At 39.8% G+C, this 24,966-nt stretch overlaps 1 protein-coding gene across 1 annotated transcript in view; it reads right to left on the minus strand.

Moving 5' to 3' along the window:
• The window catches only part of PHLDB2 (pleckstrin homology like domain family B member 2), a 115,783-nt gene that overhangs the window by 49,861 nt on the left and 40,956 nt on the right, over positions 1–24,966 (minus strand). The window contains exons 3-5 of the mRNA XM_012501068.2: positions 12,594–12,977; positions 7,062–7,205; positions 5,858–5,995 (exon numbers count right to left, since the gene is read on the minus strand). Of these exons, the coding sequence (XP_012356522.2) occupies positions 5,858–5,995; positions 7,062–7,205; positions 12,594–12,977 (666 nt within the window). The remainder of the gene's footprint in view (positions 1–5,857; positions 5,996–7,061; positions 7,206–12,593; positions 12,978–24,966) is intronic.

Genomic DNA, 24,966 nt, shown 5'->3' on the forward strand with positions numbered 1-24,966 from the left:
ACAACTACGAGAAAAAAATAGCCTCAATCTGGAATCCTATTGATTTAATCCCCAAATCCCATTATACAGTTCCACTTCCTCTGACCAGGGAGCCAACTTTGAAATGTAAGAAAGAGGCACGGGAAGGGCTGGGTCCCTGCTGCACACTGACTGTGACTTGGCACCGTTCTGCACTCAAGAGGTATTAACACTTTGCTGAAGAATTCTGGGCTAGGCTCACTGTCTTTCCCTGACTCCAAAGGAAGGATGGGGAGGAAGTAACAGGTACTTTGGCAAGAAAATCGTGGGAAAAACGATTTAACCATTTAACATGCAATGACATATGCTTACTGTAGAAACATTAGGAAGTCAAAGAATTTAAGATTTCACTCAGGAACATGTTGTATGGCACAGAATGACTTAAGCTTCAGTTCAAAACTTTAAGTGTGTTTCATGTGTCTAAGCATGCAGGCTAGGACGGCTACAAAATGTAACAATGCATCTGTATGAAGACACACAATATTTGTCCTTAAACAAAAGGATAGTTTGAGATATATATTTATCATCTAGGTCATGGGAAGACCCTTGAGCATGTCTATTGAATCAGAGCCTTTTCTTAACCATTTTATTTAATTTTGGTACAACTGACTTGATTTTTGTGTGCTAAAAAGAAGCACAGATAAAACGGATAATCCAGAAATAGAAGAAATTGAAAAATATTTTTAGTTTCAAATTTTTAATATAGCTAGAAATAGACAGAGACAGAAAACCTACATAAACAGATGCACACATCCATATCTTCTTAGCCATTGCCTGAGATCAGGCTTTGCCTTGGAATGGGGATGGGGAGTAGAAGGGAAGGAAGCCAGTTCCACAGTCAGGCCTTCGCCCAAGCTGGACTTCATGGTGCTAGTGGTTTCCCTACTCTGTCACCAGGCCCATTAAATGAAAACAGTTTGCTAGACCAGAGGTCCCAATCTTCCTTCACTTGCTCTAAGAAAATGTGATGGTCTCTTTGCTTACTGCTTCACCAAATAAATATACCCTCCAGGTTTATGTTCAAGTTAGACCCTTGTTTAAGCTTTATCGATGTTCATAGTGGCTCCATCTGTGATGTGTCTACTATCTGAGAACACAACCGGCAGGTGGCATGTATCTCAAGATCAGATGGCAACAGGCTTATTGATGTTCTTAACAGTGGTACCCCTAAGGGTAATAAAAGGCCACTGCAGGAAACTGCTGCAAAAATGTTCAATAAATACACAGTAGAACAAACTGACTATATTTTATGTTTTCTATATAAGTATGCCTATGGTTTATATTTTATATGATAACATACAATAAATACTAATCATGATAACTTAAGCTAAATGTGCAAAATAAAGTGCATTCCTAAATCAGCTAAAATAAGTAATACAAAAGACCAATCTTCAGAGCCAAGAAAATAACATCAGTAATTTCATATCAAGATTTGAATGCTGATGGCTGGGCTTGGGGGCTCACACCTGTAATCCCAGCACTTTGGGAGGCCAAGGCGGGCAGATCACCTGAGGCCAGGCATTCGAGACCAGCCTGGACAACATGACGAAACTCCGTCTCTACCAAAAATATAAAAATTAGCTGAGTGTGGTGGTGGGAGCCTGTAATCCCAACCACTCGGGAGGCTGAGGCAGGAGAATCACTTGAACCTGGGAGGAGGAGGTTGCAGTGAGCCAATGTTAAGCCACTGCACTCCAGCCTGGGCAACAGAGAGAGATTCCATCCCAAAAAAATAAAAAATAAAAGATTTGAACGGGGAGGCATTCTGAGGTATTATTAAACCTTTTTCCTATGGCTCCGGCCTTGTCTCCAAAATTCTAGAGCCAGGCTTACAGGATGTACTATCAACATCTGAATCGGAGCTTGCCCAACAGAGATATCTTTTCAGGTTTTGCTTTTCTCATTCCATGGTTTATATCTGACCACAGCAACAGGTGTATGGAAAAGGAAACACGATCCCTAAGGGGAAAGGCCACTTCCTCCTTCTGTCTTACGCTTTGGCATGATGGGCCGTGTGACTACAGGCCTCCTGGCATGTGCACATGGGCAGCCCAGCCCAGCTGTCCTGAAACTTGGCTGCACGTAGCTCTTTGGCAGGTTTTTGGCTCAGTGTTTTGCTAAGGCCCAGCCTGGACTAGCCATTAGCAGGAAAATCCAACAACAATATTCGCAAGCACACTGGGCAGTATCCTGGCACATGCTATGGGCTGGATAAACAGTGGATCACAGTGCCCTAGTGCCCTCCTCTATTTCACAGGCCAGAGTGGGACATAAATGTCTAGTAGGCTCAAAACAAACATAAATTATAAAATGTTTATCTGTAAAAAGAACAACAGGGAAAACCTAACCTGAACTGGAAAGGTCTAGGAGGGCTTTTCTGAAAAACTAACACTGATCTTGAGCCCTGAAAGACAGAACCAATGAGACATGGAATATGAGGAAAGGAATTCCAGGTAGGGGAAAACAGTATCTGCAAAGGACTGGCGTTGGGGGAGGATGAATCTTTTAACAAATAGAAAGATAGAAAGGAAGGTGACTGTGAGAGTGCTGCGAAGAATGGGAGGGTGGTGACAGAAAGGCTGCTGACAGAACGGCTGGTGACAGATCACACTAAGGAATTTGGATGCATAGTCAAGTACAGTGTGATACAAACCACAGTAATACAGTCTAATTTCTTCCTTTTAATCACACTGGCTGCTGTGAAGAGAATGGATTGAAGGAAAGCAAGTGGAAGTAGACTAAATAAGAGATTTTCATAACAGAGAAAAGAATGCTCTTAGTGGAGATGCAGAGATGTTGAAGTAATCGAGAAATAAGCTGGTAATCAACTGAATGTAGGGATGATAAGGAAAGACGTGTCAAGGTCAATTTCCAGGTTTCTGTTGAACATATAGGTGAATAGAGATGCAATTTCCTAGTTGGAAACACTGGAGGATGGAGGGTGGAGGATGGAAGGCAAGGGAAAAGATAAGATCAAGGGTTCAGTTATGGGTGTGTTCAATTGGAAATACCCATGAAATATCCAAGTGGGGATGTCAGGTAGGCACAGGATATGAGTCAGAATTCCAAAAAGGGTTATGAACTAGAGAAATCCCTATGATAGTCACCAGCATATGCAAGTTATTTGAAGCCATAGCTATAGAAGGACATGAGGGTACAAGAGAACTGAGTTCAGATGAGAGATAAAGAGTGAGAAAGAGGTAAGAGAAATGAATGGAAAACCAGAAGATTGTGGTACACAGAGGCAAAGAAAAGGGAGACAGTGAAGAAGCGCCAAGAAAAGAGCTGTCCCCTGTACTGAATGCTGCTCAGGAGTCTAATCAGGAGGGGACTGAAAAGCACCCAGCAGGCTGGGCAGCACTGAGGTCTTTAGTAGTCTTAACAGGAGAAAATCTGATGGAGGAGTAGAGGTCTAAGCCAACTGGAGTGGGAAAAATGTTTAATTGGAAAATGAAAAAAAGGAGACACAGTATACCCAGAAAATTGTTTAGTAAGTTTAGCTATGATGAAGAGAGATAAGGTAGTAGCTTATTGTTAATCAATAAAGTAGTAATTTATTTTTAAAATAATAAAATTGGCATGGTGACAGTAAAGAGGGAGAAACTGCCCCCAGGGGGTGAGGGTGCAGAAAGAATGAAGACTTCAAGAAGGTGGGATAGGATGACACCCAGAGCACATCCAAAGCGACTGGTCTTTGATGGAAAGAGGGAACCCACCCTTCATTGTGAGAAGATGGGATGCTTCTAATTTCTCTGTGTTAAGATGATCTCTGAGCCAGAGGGATGAAAGTGGGCCAGGAGTATGAACAGAGTGTATGAAATAGCTGTGTCATTAAATGGTGGAATAAATTTATTTGAGAAACATAATAATGTTTTTGCCAAGCTGTGTTGAGTCTCTATTTGAGTTTACTTGTCAAGAATACGTAGTAACATCATCTAGACCAGTCTTTGTCTCCACTTCCCACATGCTCTTCGGGAGTTCCTCACCCCAAGCCAGTTTCTGCCATTTTTCACATGATGTAATGACAGACAATAATCCTATCTTCTAAGACCAACTAATTCCCTCATAGCTGTATGAGCTGGTCCTATGCATCAAGCTCCTGTAGACCCCTCTCCAGTGCATAGCCTCTGTCAAGCCATCAAAACAATATTAGGAAGGATGGAGGTAGCTTCCTTGCTTGTTTCTGCCCGTGTTCCTAGAATTCCACCTGAGAATTCCACCTTGAGAATATAAGATAACTTTCTCTGGGAAGTGAGATATAACATTGGCTCAACTTGCTTCACTTTTATGTAGAATCTGATATTAATGAGAAATACACAAATAGAATTTGCAGGCCATGCCATATGTGAGATACACAAAATAAATAACTACATGGATTAGGATAGCAGGAGGGCTCACAGGGAACATGATACCCAATTCCTATGTTACACGAGTTTTCCAATATGACATAAATAGCAATAAAACTACTCTACTATTACTTAATTTAATTAATATTTGCTTGATAGTAAAATATTAACACAAGACATCTGATGCTTCCAATGAAGGCTTCTTGCAGAATCTTTGAAAAGCAGAGCCATTAACTGAATCCTTCAGTACTGCAGACTTAGACAGTCAACTCTTTGACTTCATTTTGGCCTTTCAAGAAAAACACACCCACTACCCAAATACTACTTAAAAGTCTGGGGGCTAATGAACATACATAAAATTTAATATGAAAAGCCTGTGCACTTTAATTCTGACATACTGGCAACCAAGAAATTGGTGTGTAGCATTTAATTTGACTTTTATTTCTGACTGTCATTTTGAGCTCATTCTCTGGCACCAAGATCAAATGTGCTTATTTATAGGTCTTAAACAAATAAGAGCCTAAAAGGGAAGTCACGTTCAGCAGAAATTCTTTCTACACATTACCACTAGAAATTACTCAAACTAAAAAATTTTTCTTTCTCTCAGCTTAGTGGAGAACAAGTTGAGTAAGGAAGAATGTGTTAAAGCTTCTTTGCTTTTTCTTTCTCAAATTGGAATTTTATTTTCAATTTTATTTTTAGTTCAGCTCTAACTCACAATGGGAGAGGAGAGTGATGTATATTTCCCAGAGGAAAAAAACACATAAACAGACAAACCCAACTACCATCCTGAATTCTAAAATCTGCAAGTGATTTTTCATACTTTCCCTAATAGATATCAGCCACCATTCAGGTTGTGATCCAAAATGTATACACAGAACCTTTTCCAAGATAAGTGTCAACGGTGTTTCACAGATAGCTTTCTCTTGGCAGTGTGTGAGGACTATCCCCAGAAGAAAATTTTAGAAACTCCAATACATTTGTCAAAAAGCAGTGCACTTGCATTGAAAACAATAGCAAGGCAAAGCAGGTGAGATGAGTGGTTCTCATTCATCTGTTTAATAAACAGAAAAATGAAAAGAAATGAGGCAACCCTATTTGGATTTGCTTAAGCCATCCCTACAGGGCAGCAGTGGTAAAGAACTTCAGTAAACTAAAAAAAATTACTTAAAAAACACAATGGAATCAGAAAAGCAGAAAGGCCGATGAAAAAAAGCAAACAAACAACTCACTCATCTCAAGTAGGATAAAGCTGCCAGGAATATCGGCTCACAAATTATATGAACTCTGCTTTCTCAGCATCAGCTGCCCAGTGCCTGGCAGTTCTTAGTTTCTGACAATGTATGATCTTAGGATTTTTCTCTAGTGCCACTGCCTCCAGGAACATGACACACAAATCCAAAACCACAGTAATCCATTCAACATTTAAATTCAATCAATTGGGACCACCACTTTGCCCATAAAAACTGCATCGAAATATAATTTTCTTTTACCTTGGTCTTTTCACCAACAATGTTCTTTTCCAGTTCAGCTATTTTCCGGTTTAGATGATCCAAAATCTCCTTCTCCTTCATAAGTTCAGTTGTTTCAGATTTCTGTTCTCCATCCAAAAGAGCACATTCCATATCCAACTAAGGACACAAACCAAAGCTCAGAAGTGTTTCACCTTTGGGGATATTCTCAACTGACCACCCTAGAGATACATTTGCAACAGCTACAAATTTCCAAAAGTAATACTGTAGCAGCCAGATCGGGTGCCTGGGAACACTCCAGAGAGCCCAAGTGAAATCAGGATTCCCACATAAGCAAGCTAGAGAGCCTAGAATATATTCACTAAAAAAACTAGTTATCTTATCACTTAACTTTTCTACTATAACCCCTCTTCTTCTCACTTCTCAAGGATATTTTGCCTATTTGCTTCAGTTCAAGATCAAGCACAAACCACCATGGGAGCAGCCACGTCTTTCTTTCTTTGTCCCTAGAGCATGGGAAGAGAAAGTTACCCGAGCCCAGCATGTGAGCTCTGCATTCCTCGCAATGCCAGCAGGAGGGGCTTCCAGCGTCTCTATGCAAGACAACAGGTGAGCAGTCCCCTAACCACTTAAGGGCCTATTGGTATCATCTGTAAGGACAGACACACAGATCTTCCCTAGGCAGAATTACGTGCCCCTTCTCATGCCATGGGGGTAACATAAAAATTGCCACTGTCTTCTATTGTGGTTATGCAGTATGTGTTCTCTCTGCTCCCCCCTGGTTTCCAAACCTCTAGAAACCTGGATCGATTTTTGATCCGCGTGTGAAGTTCATCATGGTGCCGATGTGATATCCAACTCACAGTAAAGCGTGTTCAGAAAACATTTGCTGGATTTGACCTTGAAATCTAAATACAGAGCACCTCAGCTGATAGATCCTCTGTTAGGTCAGAAAGCACATCCTAGTTTAGACAAAGTTGGTTGAAGATTCATAAAGTACATTAAAGAGGGCTTAATGTGTTTATCTCATCTGGCTGGAAAAAAAAAGAAAGAAAAAAGGAATGTAGAAAAAGGGTATTTTCACTATACACAGGGAACCCACTGAATAAATGTATGCTTATGTTGATGTCTATGTATCTGGCCTCCAAAGCCTGTGCCTGAATGAGCAGCAATATTTTTAAGCTAAAGGAAAGAAAGAAAAAAGGGAAGAGGGTAAAAAGTTTACCTCTCTGAAAGATTCATCCATCTGATCATTTATGTCTTTGATTTTTTGCTTAAGTTCCTCGAGGTTGTTCAGAATGACTATCCGGGTTTCTTCCATTGCAGCCAACTCCTGAGATCTCTGTTCTTCACTGATACCCTCTGGGGTCTGCGATTAATCAATACAGAAATGGATTATTCACACCTCAGTTCTAGAATTTCCCAACTTGACTTGTAAACCATCCACAGATCTAGGGTTTCACAGTCTGCATGCCCATGTAGATTTTAAAAGCATCCCTGCAATTGCATGCTTGGAGCTCTGATGTGTTTTTCCCACATAATGCCATCCTTGGCAGTTAGGCTCTCAGGAGAGTCCAGACAAACCAACTTCAGTTCACCAATTCATATCCTTTTGAAGCTAAAAGAACTAAGAGATTACACAGATAAGAAAGGTGTGGTATGTAGAGACTGAGATGACTTCTCCAAGGTTATAGAGAAAGTTCAGCATAACAGAGAACTAGAACTGACAGAAGACTTGTGGCATCTTCCTCAGGGATCTCTTGGGCGTGATCCTATGGTCATTACAAGCACAATATTCTCTCCTATCTTCCAGGTGAGGACATCTCCTACAAAAGCCTCTTGAATCTCTAGGCATACTGTTGGGTCTTGCTGCTAGGGTTATCTGCAAATGAGCATTCATGCTTATGTATTTCCTTCTCAACACAAGTTAGAAAAGCAAGGGCACATCACTTTGGGGAGCCATAAAATGATTTAAAATTACACACTCAGTATTAAATTAATTGATGCTTCACTTTTGTGTTAGTGCACTATTTCCTCTCTTTGTCCTATAGACCTTCTTGCTATATAGCATCTAAGACACTCCCTAAAACAGGACACTGGCCACCATTCGTAAAATTATTTAATGGAAAAACTGGTTCATTGGCAAGAAGTAAGAAAGTCAAGAAACAAATTAAGTCAGAGAGTGCATAGTTACACTCCTGAATGGAGCTATGACAGATGCCCAGGGAAGAAGGCAATATTGTAGATCACGCATACAGTCAAAATGTGATTGTTTATTCTTCAAGAAGAGAATGGAGTGAATTACAAATAGCTTCTTCTTTCTAGAATTTCTGGTTAGTTATCTTGGATATCACCTGGTAGAGACCAATCTTTCTATATATACTATATGTCAGTATGAATGTATTACTTATTTAAATTATCCCTTTTTGAAAAAGAAGTAATTTTTTTGGATTAGCAAGTCAATAATTATACAGTTTCACAAATGAAAATTGAAAACAGCAGCCCAATTGAGTAAATTATTGAATATTTGTCACTAATTATTAAAAAAAATCTTCAAATTAACCCCCCAAAAAACCCATTGAATATATTTCACTAGGTTCACTAAATTTATTTGACAATCCTGATAATACATTTAAGAAGCCATCCATCATGTCATATTCTGTACTCTTTATTCATATTTATATTATTTATTCTTTACTCTACTTTGTAGCTTTTTAAAGTGATTCAACGATTCAGCATTTAGTACCTCAGGTTTGTTAGGACGAAGGTAAGCAGCTCTTCCAAGCTTTGACGTTTAGCTCTTTAATCGTCATCTTACATGAAATATCTTATCAGCTAATAAAACAACTGTTGACCTTTTTATCACAGACAATAAAGCTCATTGTCCTAATACTAAGGTGCCTGTTTTAAGCCATGAGGAATGCCTGTAACGGTGAAATGGCATTCCAGAATCACTGTGAGTAATCCTAGCAGGAAAGCCTCACCAAGGGCAGTATCCTGTTGAGTCAAGATTACATATTAGGTTTCTACTTCCAAAATGACTTAAAAATATCTCTTTCACAGGTGGAAGCAACGCATTAAGAAAAATACAAAACAATAGAACTATCTGCAAAACTCCAAACTTTATAAGCAAGTAGGGGGTAAAGATGGTTAATAGTGGGAATCATCTGCATAATTCAAAGTTTTTAGAAAGTTTATCACAATAGATATATTTAATAATAGACAACTTAAGAGTCTGTTTATAGCAATCAATGCCATCTAGGAAATGTTTGTGGTTTTCTTCTAAGTTATTTATAAGAAGCAAAATCTCCAGGAAGCATTCTAAAACCGAACGCTTTATGATAGAATGGGGTGAGGACAATGTAATCTCATTTATTAACCAAATAAAGAAAACCAATAGAAAGCCAAGGTGTGGTAGCCACTGAGTAGCTTTAAGTTATATAGTGACAGAGAATGTTGTAATTTTAAACATATGCCCTTCATTTTAATTTCTCTGGGAATTTTTTTTTCCAGTAATGGACAGGAATCTACTAACAGTGACGTTTTAATAAGCACATTACACGTGTATGTGCATCCTCTAATATGTTATCTTTGGGGAAACTTGATCCACACAGGAAAGGGGAGAGATGATAGGGGAAAAGACACTTTCTGCTTGCCCCTTTTTCACAGATTTCTTCTTAAAACCCTTTTGCAGCCAAAGGAGAGGGGTGCAAGGGACTCAAAAGGAGAAAGATGAGCCACTTTCCAGACAACTTTTACTTCAGGAGGTGGTTCACAAAGGCCGACTAAAATCAGCATATTTCCAAAGTCGTCTGCATCTGTAAGTGTTGCATAAAGCAAGTTCTTGACTGGTAACTCTCAGGTTTCCTAAATATCATTCAGATTGTTTTGTATAGTTAAGTCAACTAACAGTGTTTTTCACATTCCTCTCTTCACCATTTATCCCTAAATTGATTATTAACTTTGTACTTTGTTAGGCAAATAATCCAGTGTGGAAATTAATTGAAGAGAAAGAGCATGCAAAACAAATAGGAGGGTTTTTTAAAAAGAATTTTCTATCTGCTGTCTCAAGGTAATATATGTCTACCTTCAGAAAGTAATAAGTAAAAAAATGTGTTTCTTGGAATCCATCAGCTCCGCTCACTTGTACTCTTTCTACACTGCTGTGTGGTAACCTGTGTGTCCTTGATGTTTCCTGCCTCTAAAGGATGCAGAGTCTTACCTCTCTTGCAACAATAGATGCTGCACTAAGCTTCAGAGGCCTCCTATTCCACAATTACACGTTTGAGCAATTAAAAACATCTGCCAAGATCTGCTCGTGTACACACCAACAGCATTCTTGTCATAGCCCTCTCCAGGAGGAAACCTGTCTCCTAAAAGATAGTCTTTAGAGAGAGCACACAGCTTAATGTTTTTAACAAAAAACTGGCAGATCTCCATAAAGGAAAGAGATGTGAAAAGATTTAAAATCAAAAGGAAGCCAAGGATTTCTAAGGAAGCCCAATGGCTGATGACAACAGCTCAACTTTTCAAGTGATGGGTCATTTACTGTGCCTGAACAACAACAACTTTTGATTCCTCCCTGCCCCTACTTTCTTCCCTATCCTGGTTTCTAACCATTGCAACTCTCTGCCCACAGAAACAGATGTCCTGTTGAGAATTACTCTCCACTGAGAATTAGTAAGGTAAACATGGTCACTACAGCAAAAAGAAGGGACGGGTAGGGCTCAGTGGCGCACCCTTGTCATCCTAGCACTTTGGGAGGCCGAGGCAGGCGGATCACTTGAGGTCAGGAGCTCGAGACTGGCCTAGCCAACATGGTGAAACCTTGTCTCTACTAAAAATACAAAAATTAGCCAGGCATGGTGGCGTGTGCCTGTAGTCACCACTACTCGGGAGGCTGAGGCAGGAGATTCACTTGAACCCAGAAGGCAGAGCTTGCAGTGAGCCTAGATTGCACCACTGCACTCCAGCCTGGGTGACACAGCAAGACTCTGTCTCAAAAAAAAGAAAGAAAGAAAAAAGAAGGGATTGATGTCCAACATGTATTCAACAGTCCAAAGTCCTGATGTGTATGATGGAAAAACTCACTAGGTAGATAATGATTTCTGACTAGGAATATTCACTGTAAAAGTCTTGCTGTAGCTAAACAAACACACAAACTCCCCTGAATAATGCCCATGTGATAAATTACTGCCAGAATTCAGTACCATGACAATATCTTTCTCTTAAAGAGTCAATGTGTCCTTCTCTTATAACAAAAGATTAACTAAAGAATCTCACAGTTGAACTTAATAGTAAGCGTCAATTAAGCAAATCAATACATTAATCCTACTTATTCCTAAATAAGTAAATCCACCTTGTGAATATGGTATCTGCTTTTTCCTCCTATTTACTATTTTTGTTATTCTAATTTTAGTCCAATAAAATTTATATGTTTCATTGTAAGCTCCTTCGAATCATTTTTGGAGAAATTTAAAACCTAAATTGTTGTAGAAAAAAATTCTTAACCTGTGTGAAAAAAACGTAATAACAAAAGATTTTGGGGTTCTAAGTCCTGTACAGAAAGAAAACGAAAAAAAAAAATTTAAAAAGATTTTTCCTTAAACTCCATTTAACAAATCCTCAAAAGAATGACAATTTTAAACCAACATACAACCAGAAGACTAAATAGTACTTATGAGTACCAATAAATCTTAAACTCCTAAATGTCCAAAAAATATAAATAAAGTCAAAATAAAGACTAGATAAAAGACTAATCTGCTTACCACAAACAGCTCTTACTACTCAGTAAAATACAAGACAAATAAAACAATTAAAAAAATGGGTGAAGAACATGAATAAGTGGGTCAAAAAATACAAATAATAACTAAAAATATGAAAAGATCCCCAACTTGACGCATAATTAAAGAAAAGCAAATTAAACCTCTATCAATTTGGCTAATTGAAAAAATTTGACAATATGCAACCTTGGCAAGTGTATGGAGAACACTTGTGTTTATATGGAGAACACTTGTGTTTATATGCACATATAAACTTAGTCAAAGTGTCACCTGGATATATAGACTCTTTTTTTAATATGGTCTTTTAGAAGCACAATTTGGAAATATTGAGTAAAGTGAAAAATACACAGACTCTTTGACCCAGCAATTCCACTTTTAGTAAGTAATCCCACAGACACATTTGCAGAATTGTGCAAATATATATATGCTACAATATTTGCTGCATATGGATTTTATTAGCAAAAAAAAAACCTGAAAATAATTGGTAGTTGCAAACAAAAGAAATGCAGTTGGTCATTAAAAAGAATGAGGTAGAGCCGTATATAGTAATATGCAAAGATGCCCAAGGCATTTAGTGAGGGAAAAAATGTACAGGACACTATGTGTGTGTCTGTCTGTCTAAGCCTATAACAGCCATATATACACAGAAAATACTAGGAAGGCAGGTAAGACAATTTTAGCACCAGTTTTACACCTGCTTATCACTCAGGTGTACAACCTGAAAGGGTGCAGGGAGAAGAGAAATGTTCTTTCTTTCTACTCTTCTGTGCTGCTACATTTTTTACAGTGCAAATTTGTTACTTTACAGTAAACACCCTAATTTGCTGCACCTTGCTCAGCTAATGACCTCTTAAATTGAAACTTCACTGAAAACATCCTGGATAATTAGCATGATAAAATCACCAGTTTCCATGCCAAAGCATATGCACAGCCCTAGACCTTAAATCCGAGTATCTTTGCTGGGCCAACATTACCTTTGGTAGGATACTTAGATAAGAGGACTCGCTGGAAGCTTTCGGAAAGGTGGAGGATGGTGGTGGAGGAGTCCGGGTGAGGTCGCTGAGTAGTTCATCATTCCTGGTGCTCCTGGGGGTAAAGAAGCTGGCACTGCTCTGACTGAGACTCCCACAGCTTGCCAAGTCTGCATCAGGGAGGGAGTCTTTCCGGTGGCACCTGTATCTTGTGTCAGGGCTCATGAGGGCTTCTTCAAACACAGATTCCTCATCAGAGAGCTGCAGCTTCTCAAGCTCCTTGTTGATTTTCTGCACATCTTCCACAGTGGTCCCAGTAGATAAGCGACTGTCAGGCTTTGTGTATTCAGCACAGAGACTGAGGATGGTCTCCAGACGCTGTCTCTCCTGGAACACAGAGAGGAGGGGAAGGTCAGTGGGTTTGTGAGAATGAACACAACTCCAAACAAAAAGACTGAAGAGGCTGGGACAACTGGTGCTTGCATTCCATACATAAACCCACAAACACTTGGCTGGTAATGATTTTCATAATCTTTGACTGATGCATTTAAAGATCCAGGTGAAATGGGGTTTAACAATGCCCAACTTTCCTGCCAAACTCAATGCTGGCTTCTACTCTCTCTCCTTTATTGGTATATCACAGGGCTGGCCCTAGCACACGTCAGCACTCGGTAACCCTTTTCATAACTTATCAATTCTCCAAGGTTTCTGAAGGGTGGGGTTAGGGAGAAAGACAAGGTCTTACTCTGTCCCAAAGGCTGGAGTGCAGTGGCACAATCACAGCTCACTTTAACTCCTGGGCTCCAGTGATCCTCCTGCCTCAGCCTCCCAAAAGTCACTGAGATTACAGGCACATGCCATAGCACCAAACTCATTTTTTCTTTAAACCTCCATTTCCTATCTATCCTCCTTCCCAGCCTCTACTTATCTACCTTCAACAATATCTAGCTTTTTCATCACTACTGACTTAATACTTGTGCTTAAAATTAATTCTCTAACTTCCTAAATATTATCCTACTGTTAGACTATGCACTAGACACACAAAGAGAAAAACAGCTACTTACTGAATCTTTTAATTTAAAAGATCTATGTCTTCAATTTTTTTTTCTTGAAAATTTTGAAAATTTTCAAAACTTTTTAATGCCTGGTCACCATATAAAGGTCTTTCTCTACTAATTTCTTATATAATTAAAATTATAAAAGAGAGAGAATGTTGCACTAAAATGAAGAACATTTCACATCAAGTCCAGACAGACACCTATGTAACTCAAATTCGGTGGTCATTAAATCTTTGATTAATTTAGCTAGAAAATAAAATTTGTTTTTTTAAAAATCAATACATAGGCCATTGATATCTATAACAGTACTGCAATCTTACCAGACTCCCCATGCAACAGGTAGATATTTATGATTTTGAACTTCAAGTAAGTTAATTATATAGTTTGTGAGCAACAGGATATAATTTACAAAATGCTTCTCTGCTTCTTATAAACTTAGACAGCATTGCTTGAGGTAGGAAATCTCAACATCTTTACCTGTCATGTTAATTCCAAGGCCAAAGTGAAAAAAGAACTAAAAACAAAAACCATCTGTTGTGACCACAGTTACCACACTGAGAAGAGACTTCACACGCTCTCCATAGGAAAACATTTTCCGAACTGCTTATCAGCAATAAAGCAGAAAAATATTAACCATCACTGGACTGCTGTTCTCATTTCAATTGCAGCTAATTTGTAAAGACAAACTTTAGAAGACAATTAGCTCTTTATTAGTTGACACTGTTAACAAGCAGCAAAGTCAAATAGGAACAGACCAACGTAACTTCTTAGGCTCCATTAAATACATTACTTAAATGACAAGACAGATATTTAAGGCATATCTGACTTATATTTTCCCTCTAAAGTAATCCCCCAACAAAAAAATAAAAAAGCAACAGCTTGATCAAAAGGACTATTAAACTAGTTCCTACAAGCTCGCACCTCCCTTTCACTGCCTGAACTTCTGGACTCCAGCTGCAGCTCCATCCTCATGGCCTCTTCCCACAGCAGGCACTCATAGCTACACACTCTCATCTTGGGCTCTTCTGAACCCTATCCATCCAGGAGCCCTGGTACTTATTTATCTTTTCAGTTTCCACCAGCTGCCAAGCCCTGCCCACCTCAGCTTTATAGGGAGGAAGCAGCGGGGGGGACATAGCCTTCATTGCCTTATTTTAAAATTCTCCAACAATCTGGAAAAGTCTACATGGGCATATGCAAAAACAACCTCCAAGAGCATATGTAAGGAGAGGGAGAGGGACAAGATGTTACATTTTACTTCTCAACAGCATCTATATTAGAGGCAAATCTCTAAAGAAAAGTTCTTTTTCTGCCACTTAGGTAATTAAGTTGAAGCATCTAAACTCAGTCTTTCCTAATATTTGTAGTATAACATGTATACGTTAGCCTTGGCATAAATATTTGGTATTATCTGAAAGTTGTCCATTTCCAATTACCTGGGCTCTAAGGTGTGGTGTTCAAAAGCACATAAGGTGTGGTGTTCAAAAGCATGAAAGATATTTCTGTCTAGCCTGGAATACATAGAAAAATTCCTCCCACATGGCCTTCCCCAAATAGTTTCTTTTTCTGCCAGTGGTATTGCTTAATTCCAAAGGGAATAAATGATCCCAGCCTTAAGATGAATGCTATTTCAGACAGTGAAACGCAGTATTGAAAGGCTTGTGTACAGGAAGTTTGGTCTACTGGTATGTGTTTCTCTCTATTCTTATCACTCCATTCACAGCCAATCTGTCCAAGTTTGAATCACTGACACATGCAGCACTGCTGCCCACGAGTTTAAAAGAAAACCAGGTTGTGCTGAGACACACTGGCCCTATAAAAGCTGCACCAAAGAAAAATACACTGATGTCCAAGGTGCGTCAGAAGAAAGTCTGTAAGGCATTTCAGAAAGCACTACAGGAAGCCTTTTAAGGAAAACTCTGAACAGAAATTACTCTCATAAGATAATTCTCCCTTCAGCCTTCTGCACTCTGGAGTCTTCTTCCTTCCCATTCATCATGCCAATAGCCTCCAACCTGCATGACCCAAATCCAGAACGACCATTCCAGACCAGAACCTTTCAAGAATCAAAGAGGGCACTGCTAATAATTATGCTGGAACCTCAAATGCAAACTGGGATTGGTCCTGGCAAACTGTGATGTCTGTCCCCCTACTTAAAACCAAACTTTCTTTGAAGCTTCACCTAACAACCTGCTATTTAATAAGTCGAGAGGCTGGCTGCCCTCTGAGATTTCCAAATCCTACCCACCTTTCCAAACTAGCAATCTACTGTTCATTCTCTTGAAAAGTCCAAGTACAGAGCCTACATACCTTAATGCTCCAAAATATCAGTGCTAAGAATTTAGAAAGTAGTTCATCTTGAATAAAATTATTTTACATATTTTTTTTGCCCTTCCCATTTCTCCTTTTCTTCATCTCTGTATCCCACATATATCAAAGGAAGTGTTGAAGGAGACACAAGATTTTAGAAAGTATACGTAAAGAAAATTGTGAGAAATTTTTCACTTAGAGGTTAAAGGGGAAAAAAAGGTGATGGGCTAGGGGTATGTTTTTTGACCTCTGAGCTTTTTTCCATCTTCAGAGGAATGTGTCTGACATTGTTCCCACTGCAGATTCACAGCCCTCAGGAAAGGGTACCATCCATCTCCTAAACCCATCCAGGGCCCTTGTAACTAACACCAACCAGTGTAGGTCACAGGACGGTACACATACTGCATAAATACATACATTATGCAGAAAACCAACTGCTGACACTTAAGCACAGGTATAATCTTTGCTAAAAACCTTTTGTTATAACTAGTATGTTGGGTCATGTATTACTTAAAACAAAAGGTCAACCTTTGATTTTTAGATATAATTTAGTTGAAATGGGATTTTTTTTTTTGGGAGGATCTATTATAACTGGTGTGACTTGACTTCTCTCTTCTATTAGCCCCAGGACTTCAATGTCTCCATAATCTTCAGTTCAACAAAGGTCTACTAACTTACTTATTGTCTAGTAATGTGCTGGGAATCCATAAATGAAAAAAGATGGCAAGATGAAAATTTTTTTCTTTTTTTCTTAGACAAAGTCTGTCAATGTCACCCAGGCTGGAGCACAGTGGTGCACTCATAGCTCACTGCAAGCCTCGATCTCCTGGGCTCAAGGGATCCTCCCACCTCAGCCTCCAGAGTAGCTGGGGCTCCAGGCACACAACCTTGCCCAACTAATTTTTTAACTTTTTGGAAGAAAGACGGCGTCTTGCTATGTTGCACAGGCTGGTCTCAAGCTCCTGGACTCAAGTAATCTTCCTCTCACCTTGGTCTCTCACATGAGACACTGCACATAGCAAAACATAGCACTTCTACCCTCAAATCTTTAATAGGAGGCAGAAATAGGTGATCAGTTATAAAAGCAGTGATAACAGAAGTTTATAGACAACCTATGAGTTCACACATGGGGAAACAGTACACAAAAATTATAGAAAAACAAATTTGAGTCCTCAAGGATAAATATAAGTCTGTCTGGTCTACTGGGACAGTGGGGTGGGCAGGGCATTTCCATAAAAGCACCACAGAAGCAAAGGCATAGAGCTGTGGCATATCATGGTATGCTCAGAGATCAGCAACTATTATGTGGCTAGAGAGACGGGGTCTTTTGGGGGAAGAGGGATGAGGTACCTGCACAGAAATGGGTCAGATTTCTTCCTCTTAGGTATTACAACAGCCCTAAAGTAAGTTTTGGAAACAACAAGAGTCAGGAACCCTGGTCTAAAAGTGAGTGATGGAATGAGAAAAGCTGGTGTGGACAGCAAGTATGCAGACTTCCCAGGATTCCATGTACAAATCCTGATGTTTCAATTAGGTAATGACAGAAAGGAGGGAAAACAGAAGCAATGGCTCAAAGTCTGTTATATGGGTCTGTCTGTTTTAGAGATAAATCCTTGAGGGTAGTAACTGGGCTATTACGATCAGTTCACCTCTTTCTGGACACAGGGTAAGACGGCTCCTCTCTTCCTCACCCTCAAACTGGATATGGCCCTCAGACTTGTACCAGCCAATGAAGTGTGAAAAGCAAGGTGTATCACCTCTGCATGAACAACAGCCAGGGCATGATTCATCACATGCCTTGCTCTAACATGACAGAGTGGCTCTCCAGATGGGCTGCAGGTGTTGGCTCCATCAGGAAACGTGGAGCAGAGGCCTCTTTTAACCGACACTAGTCCTGGAGTGTAAGAAAGAAATAGACCTGTATTTAAGCCTTGGAGTTGTTTTTAAATTTTATTAATGGACTTCTACATTATGACTAATAAACCATGTGCAATTTCAGGCAGAACACTTTTCCAAAACTTAGAGATGAGGGACTCAGGGATCCTACTAAAGAAAGCTCCAGTACTTTTTGGGTAATAAATAATTTGTCTTTGCCCAGAGAGGTCTGACCTTTGCCATTCGCTTCTGGGAGATAATCTATGTCATACTCAACTGCAGTGTCTTTGTTTAGGGTAGAGTGGGCCACATGTGATGATCTTAGGGTATAGGCTGGCCACTCCACAAAGACCAATTATGTGATTTGGTGTGGGGGCCTTAAGTCATGGGTTATCAGTCAACCTGGAGACTGAAATTAACCATGTGGGAAACTGATCAATTAGTAATGCTTATGTGACGAAGTCTCAATAAAAACTATGGCAAAACCCCATCTCTACAAAAAAATGCAAAAATTAGCCGGGCATGGTGGCTCACGCCTGTAGTCTCAGCTACGTGGGAGGCTGAGGCTGGAGGATCACTTGAGTCCAGGAGGCGGAGGTTGCAGTGAGCCGATATAGCACCACTGCACTCCAGCCTGAGAGACAGAGGGAGACCCTGTCTCAAAAAAACAAAACAGAAAAAAATAGCTGGGCACGGTGGCTCACACCGGTAATCCCAAAACTTTGGAAGGTTGAGGTGTGTGGATCACCAGAGGTCAGGAGTTTTAGACCAGCCTAATATGGTTAAACCCTGTATCTACTAAAAATACAAAAATCAGCCGGGAGTGGTGGTGGGCGCCTGTAGTCCCAGCTACTCGGGAGGGTGAGACAGGAGAATTGCTTGAACCCAGGAGGCAAAGGTTGCAGTTAGCCCAGTCGTGCTACTACACTCCAACTTGGGCAACAAAGCAAGACTCTCTCTCTCAAAAAACAAACAAACAAACAAACAAACAACCTGTGGGTACTACAGCTTGGGTAAGCCTCCCTGTCATGTGCACACTATCACCTACCAATGCTTAATGCTGGTAGAGTAACACATTCTGACCTACAGGAAAAGGACATGGAAGTGTTGCCTTTAGAACTCTTTAGACTCTGCCCTATGTGTGTCTTTCTTTGGCTAATCTTTATCTGTATCCTTTCCCTATAGTGAATCATAACTATGCTTATAATAGTTGTCAAAGGGTTCTGTGAAGTCTTTCTAGTGAATTATCAAATCTGAGGGTGGTCTACGAAACCCCAGAACTTGAGGTTGGTGTCATATGTGGGGGAAATCTTGTGTGGAGACATTGCTCTTCAGCCTTGTCACTGGCTTTCACATTTACACAAACATTGCCTTAGTATTGTTTTTATCAGTTTAGGACAAATGATCTCATTTGTATATAACAGTGAGGGGTTTTTATCATTTGGTTTTACAAATTATCTTTATGGAAGTCAGTTCAATGTCTAGCTTCTTAACCAGACATTATTTTATTTTATACACTGGCTGGGAAGTCTGCCTTCAGGCTTGTGGTCAGGAAAACACTTTACTCTGCCACCCTTAGTTTAAACAGCATGTGCATGTATGCGTGCACCATCAGTAGGGCTGAGCTGGAAAGAGGAAATAAAAGTGTAATGCCTTTGTATGACTGTGTCTGCTCTGGAAGCAACTGTAAGTTACTGGAGAATGTGACAGCCACTAACTGACCAACATTTGTTATGTGCAGATTACTATTGATGTTTTGTATGCTAATGCCTATTCTTCCGAAGAATAATATATAACTGTACTGAGAGTGAGACATATGTGAATAACTAGGACAGCATTTACCACTCATTGATTTTCAATACCCACTTCTCAAACATACTCAATACACTTACATACACAAACACACTGCCTAAGGAGACCACGGCCATTCTGCTTAAATTCCCTAGACTTCCCTCTTCTATCTTTGTCCATCTAGTCCTTTCTTCAATGTACTATAGTGGCTAAATGCATGAACTCTGGAGCCAGACCACTTAGGTCTGAATCTGGGTTCTGCAGCTACCTGTGTGACCCTGGCCAAGCTATTTAGCTTCTTTGTGTCTCAGTTTCCTCAAGTATAAACCAGAATTACTAGAATATCTACCTTATTGGGTTATCATGAGGATTTATATATATGAATGTATACAGTTATGTGTTGCTTAACGATGGGGATATGTTCTAAGAAATGCAAGGTTAGGCTATTTCGTTTTTGTGCAGACATCAGGGTGTACTTACTCAAACCTGTATAGTATTAGCCTACTACATACCTAGCCTATATTGTATAGTCTATTGCGCCTAGGCTACAAACTTGCAAAGCATGTTACTGCACTGAATGTTGTAGGCAATTGTAACACCATGGTAAGTACTTGTGTATCTAAACATACCTAAACATAGAAAGTACACTAAAAATATGGTATTACAATTGTATGGGACCACTATCATATTTGTGGTCCATCATTGACCAAAACAAAATATCTGCACACATGATGACATCCCAGTTAACAAGGTGCTACATATACAAAGGTAGTCCCATAAAATTATAATGGGTGTCATCTTCCATTCTCTAACCTGAAAAACATAAAGGAAAAAAAAGATTATAATGGAGCTGAAAAATTCCTATTTTTTAATGACATAATAGCTGTTATAACATCACAGTGCAACATATTACTCATGTGTTTGCAGCGATGCTGATATAAACAAACCTACTGCAAAACATGTTGAGGAATCCCTAGCTTACCCATGGGGTGACCCTCCCAAAGGTAGCTCAGACTTTTAAGGTTGGGTGTGGTGGCTCATGCCTATAATCTCAGCATTTTGGGAGGCCAAGGCGGTGGATCACTTGAGGACGGGAGTTTGAGACCAGCCTGGCCAACATAGTGAAACCCTGTCTCCACTAAAAATACAAAAATTAGCTGGGCGAGGTGGCACACACCTGTAGTCCCAGCTACTTGGGAGGCTGAGGTGGGAGGATTGCTTGAGCCTGGGAGGCAGAGACTACAGTGAGCTGAGATCTCACCACTGCACTCCAGCCTGTGTGACAATGAGACACTGTCTCAAATAAATAAATAAATAAATAAATCACTTAAAAAAAAAAAAACAGAAAGCCAATCTCTTGACACATTACATCAGACCCCAACTGAAAGGGTTACTGTCTACTTTAGAATTCTTACACTTTTAAATGATTCCCACCTATCCCCAGAGCAAAATAGTAGTCAACAGCAGTTAGCTAAAACTCACTGAGTGCTTGCTGAGTGCCAGACACAATCCCCACCTGTATTTTAATTTTTAATTTTCATGACTTTGTGGGAGTGGTTTTATTCTAATCCCCATTTAACAGATGAGGAAAGTGAGGCACAGAGAGATTTAATAACCTAATTAGAGGGCCCGCTCTCATGCAACTAGTGGCCAGTGTGAATAGGAAAAATCATTGCCATTCTCTTTCATAATACACTTTTGCAAGACGATGAAATCGCCTAACGATGCATTTCTCAGCAACACATTCCCATCATTAAGCAACGCATGACTGTTCATATATGACACTTAGAAGGGTGTCTGGGACAAAGTAAACAGCATAAGCATTAGCTCAGTTATCTGAGGAGAGTCTCTCAGTCTTTCCAAGAGGAAGCCCTCTGCCTGTACCACTGCACCCTGTTCCCACTGTCCTGTGGCTTTGCTCTATTGATTATCCCTTCTCCTACACCTTTCCCTCTCTACTGACTCCTTCTCCTCTGTCTGAAAATGTACTCAAGTCCCTCCCTCCTCTCAAAAAAAACAAAAAGCAATCTTGATCAGATTATCCAGTAGATCTACTCTTCTACTTCCCTACTTCCCCTCTCACCCCCACCACACCCACACTCCCAATCTCCAAGAAGCTACTAATGCTCAGCACTTCCATCTCCACTCATTCCCGGAGCTTTGCAATCTGGGGCAGCATGCTCCTGCCTTTATGCAGATTGGACACCCCGAATGAGAAGGGGCATTTCGCACTTTCCCCAGGAAAATTAGGAGTGAAATGACCAGAAATAGGTGAAGCGCTTAAAAATAAAGATATCAGGACTACAGGAGGCTCAGTGCCTCTCTGTCATCTTATAATTTAATGATTTGTGGAATAAATTGACTTCTTACCTCCACAGAACCCAAGGACTTTTTATTTATTTTATTTATTTATTTTTTTTTTTTTGAGACAGGGTCTCGCTCTGTCACCCAGGCTATAGTGCAGTGTTGCAATCTTGGCTCACTGAAACCCCCACCTCTTGGGTCCAAGCAATTCTCCCACCTCAGCCTCCCGAGTAGCTGGGATTATAGGTGCCTGCCACCACACCCGACTAATTTTTGTATTTTTAGTAGAAATGGGGTTTTGCCTTGTTGGCCAGGCTGGTCTCGAACTCCTCACCTCAAGTGATCTGCCCGGCTCGGCCTCCCAAAAGTGCTGGGATTACAGGTGTGGGCCACTGTGTCCAGCTGGACTTTAAGAGCAGAATCTGTATTTCAGCTTAAGTAGAAAGAACATGGAGGTGGATGTGAAGTTCTGGCACTTATCAGACCTACAACACAGTTATTTTTTTTTTAATTAAGTTCAACCTTTCAAGCCTCAATTACATGGTCTATAAAACAGAGATGAGAAGATCAGTGCCTCCCCTTGGGATCTTGGAAGAATTCAGTAAGGAACTGTGTGCGAGAACATGTGATGCACTATGTGCTTTCAAGTCTAAAGGTGGTGCCAGTCTCGTAGTAGGTGCTCACTGTTTGTCAGTCATGGTTAGGATGGTTTCTGTCAAAAGTGTGAAGTGAACTAGATAATTATCTTGTAGACCCTGAAGAACCATCTCTAATACTGATTAAGAAGCACACCTAAAAACTAAACCCAATTATTTTCAGGGAAAGGAAATACAGGAAAAATACATTGTTATGCAGCCAAATGTCTCCCTGAAAAATCTGTGGGGTTTCTTTGGCTATCCAGAAGGACACAGAATTCCCTCAAGGCCACCAACTCCCTGCCCTGTGGTCCACCTGCCTCTGCCCCTGGCAAGAGAGCTCTGCCCAGTTGCCATGGTAACCTGGGGAGAAAGGCATCTTGTCATTTGGTCCTCCCATGCTCACCACTACAGAACAACATATATTCCCTCCAGCACATTAAGTACAGTGGAGTAGCTTCTAGAAAGAACTACCCTCCAAAAAATCCATTGTCTTATTAAGGACACATACTTCACCCTTGACATAAAACCCAGGCTTCTATTCACATTGCCCCTGGCTCCACCCTAAACTTCAGAGAAACGGGTGTCCCCCGCTTACTGAGGGCATGCATCATTCAAATACCTGAGGAACTTTCTCATATCCTGCCTTACTCATACTTAGAAGAAGAAATTTAGTTCTTCTAATCTTATCTCATGAACCAATTCCTCACCTGTGTTTTTAAAAATTACTATCACAAAAAAAATGCAAATAAAAATTATGATTACTCAGAAGTCTCTCTAAACCCATTGTGGTTTGGTAGCTTTCCAGTTAAAAAATAAATAAAATAAAAAGTGAATAAATTGCCAGGACTGGTGGCTCACACCTATAATCCCAGCACTTTGGGAGGCCAAGGTGGGGGATCACTTGAGGCCGGGAGTTAGAGACTAGCCTGGGCAACATGGTGAAATGCCATCTCTACAGAAAATACAAAAATTAGCTGGGCATGGTGGCTCACACCTGTAGTCCCAGCTACTCAGGAGACCAAGGCAGGAGGACCACTTGAGCTGGGGAGGCGGAGGTTGCACTGAACTGTGACCACACCACTGCACTCCAGCCTGGGTGACAGACGGAGACCCCGCCTCAAAGAAAAAAAAATTGAATACATATTTACTGTTACTCACCCGTGTCAACATTTCCCTCAAACCCACTTGCCTCTACTACTATTTCTGGCTATGTGCCTGTTTTATTTGTACTTTAAAAATAGATATAAATATAAATTAAGTATATATTTAATTACTAACATATGCTAAAGTAATGTTTATTTATTTTTATTTTCTTCCTTTTTGAGACAGCGTCTTGCACTGTCACCCAGGCTACAGTGCAATAATGTGATCATGGCTCACTGTAGCTTCAATCTCCTGGGCTCAAGCAATCCTCCCACCTTGGCCTCCCAAAGTGCTGGCATTTACAGGCATGAGCTAACATGCCCAGCCTATTTTGATTTTCATTTACATTAAACACGTTCTTAAATAATATAACTTGATATAATTAATCCTAGTAACTTTGTGGCCAATGACGTTTTCCTGACTTGTTTTTTCCACCTCTGCATTTTGTTAGGCAGATGCAAGTAAATTTCTGACCACAATTACCATTTTTCTAGGATCCTCTATATTTTAGACCTTTGCCTGATGATTTTTTGCACTTTCTACTTAAAATCAACCAGCAGATGGGTGGGTTATGAAATGTTTTACTTTGAAAAAATATTAAGGTTGGAGGTGAACTATTCTTAAAAGACAAAATATATCATTTTAAAGAAAATGCCCATTATGAATGACTCCAAAACATTCGAAGGAGAAAAAAGTGTATTTCTCCCTATTGACTGAAAAAAAAGGCCATAAGTCAAAGAAATTCATGTGATCAGTATTATCATAATTTCCATACAGCATCTATGAAAAACATGCCAGATGTTTTTCTTACATAGTGTCCCAGAAGGAAGTCTGCACAGTGCCTGAGCCCACTCTGTTAAAGAAATTATGCTATTGCTCTTCACCATTAAAGAAAACACAACAAAATATAATCATACTGTCATCTCTTTACATTTTCACTTTAGCTTGATCAAGTTCCACAAGATCTTGTTTACTTCTTTGGAAAGACTATATATGTGTTTTATAGTCTATAAAACACAATCCATTAAAATACTTTAGTTCAATCAAAGTAAGTATATGAGAGGTATAAAGACCTTTAAATCCTGATATTTGAAAACATATCCTATCCTTTAAAAAAATCAGATTTTTTTAATGCATAAAGAAACCAGTGGGTAAAGAGCTAGGAAAGTCTACATGTAAAAAAATGACAGTAGACTATAACATATCAACTGAAAGTACTATAATACAATTATTTCTGAGTCATATCACATAAAATAT

The sequence above is a fragment of the Nomascus leucogenys genome, chromosome 21 (genome assembly GCF_006542625.1).
Source record: "Nomascus leucogenys isolate Asia chromosome 21, Asia_NLE_v1, whole genome shotgun sequence".
Lineage (NCBI taxonomy): Eukaryota > Metazoa > Chordata > Mammalia > Primates > Hylobatidae > Nomascus > Nomascus leucogenys.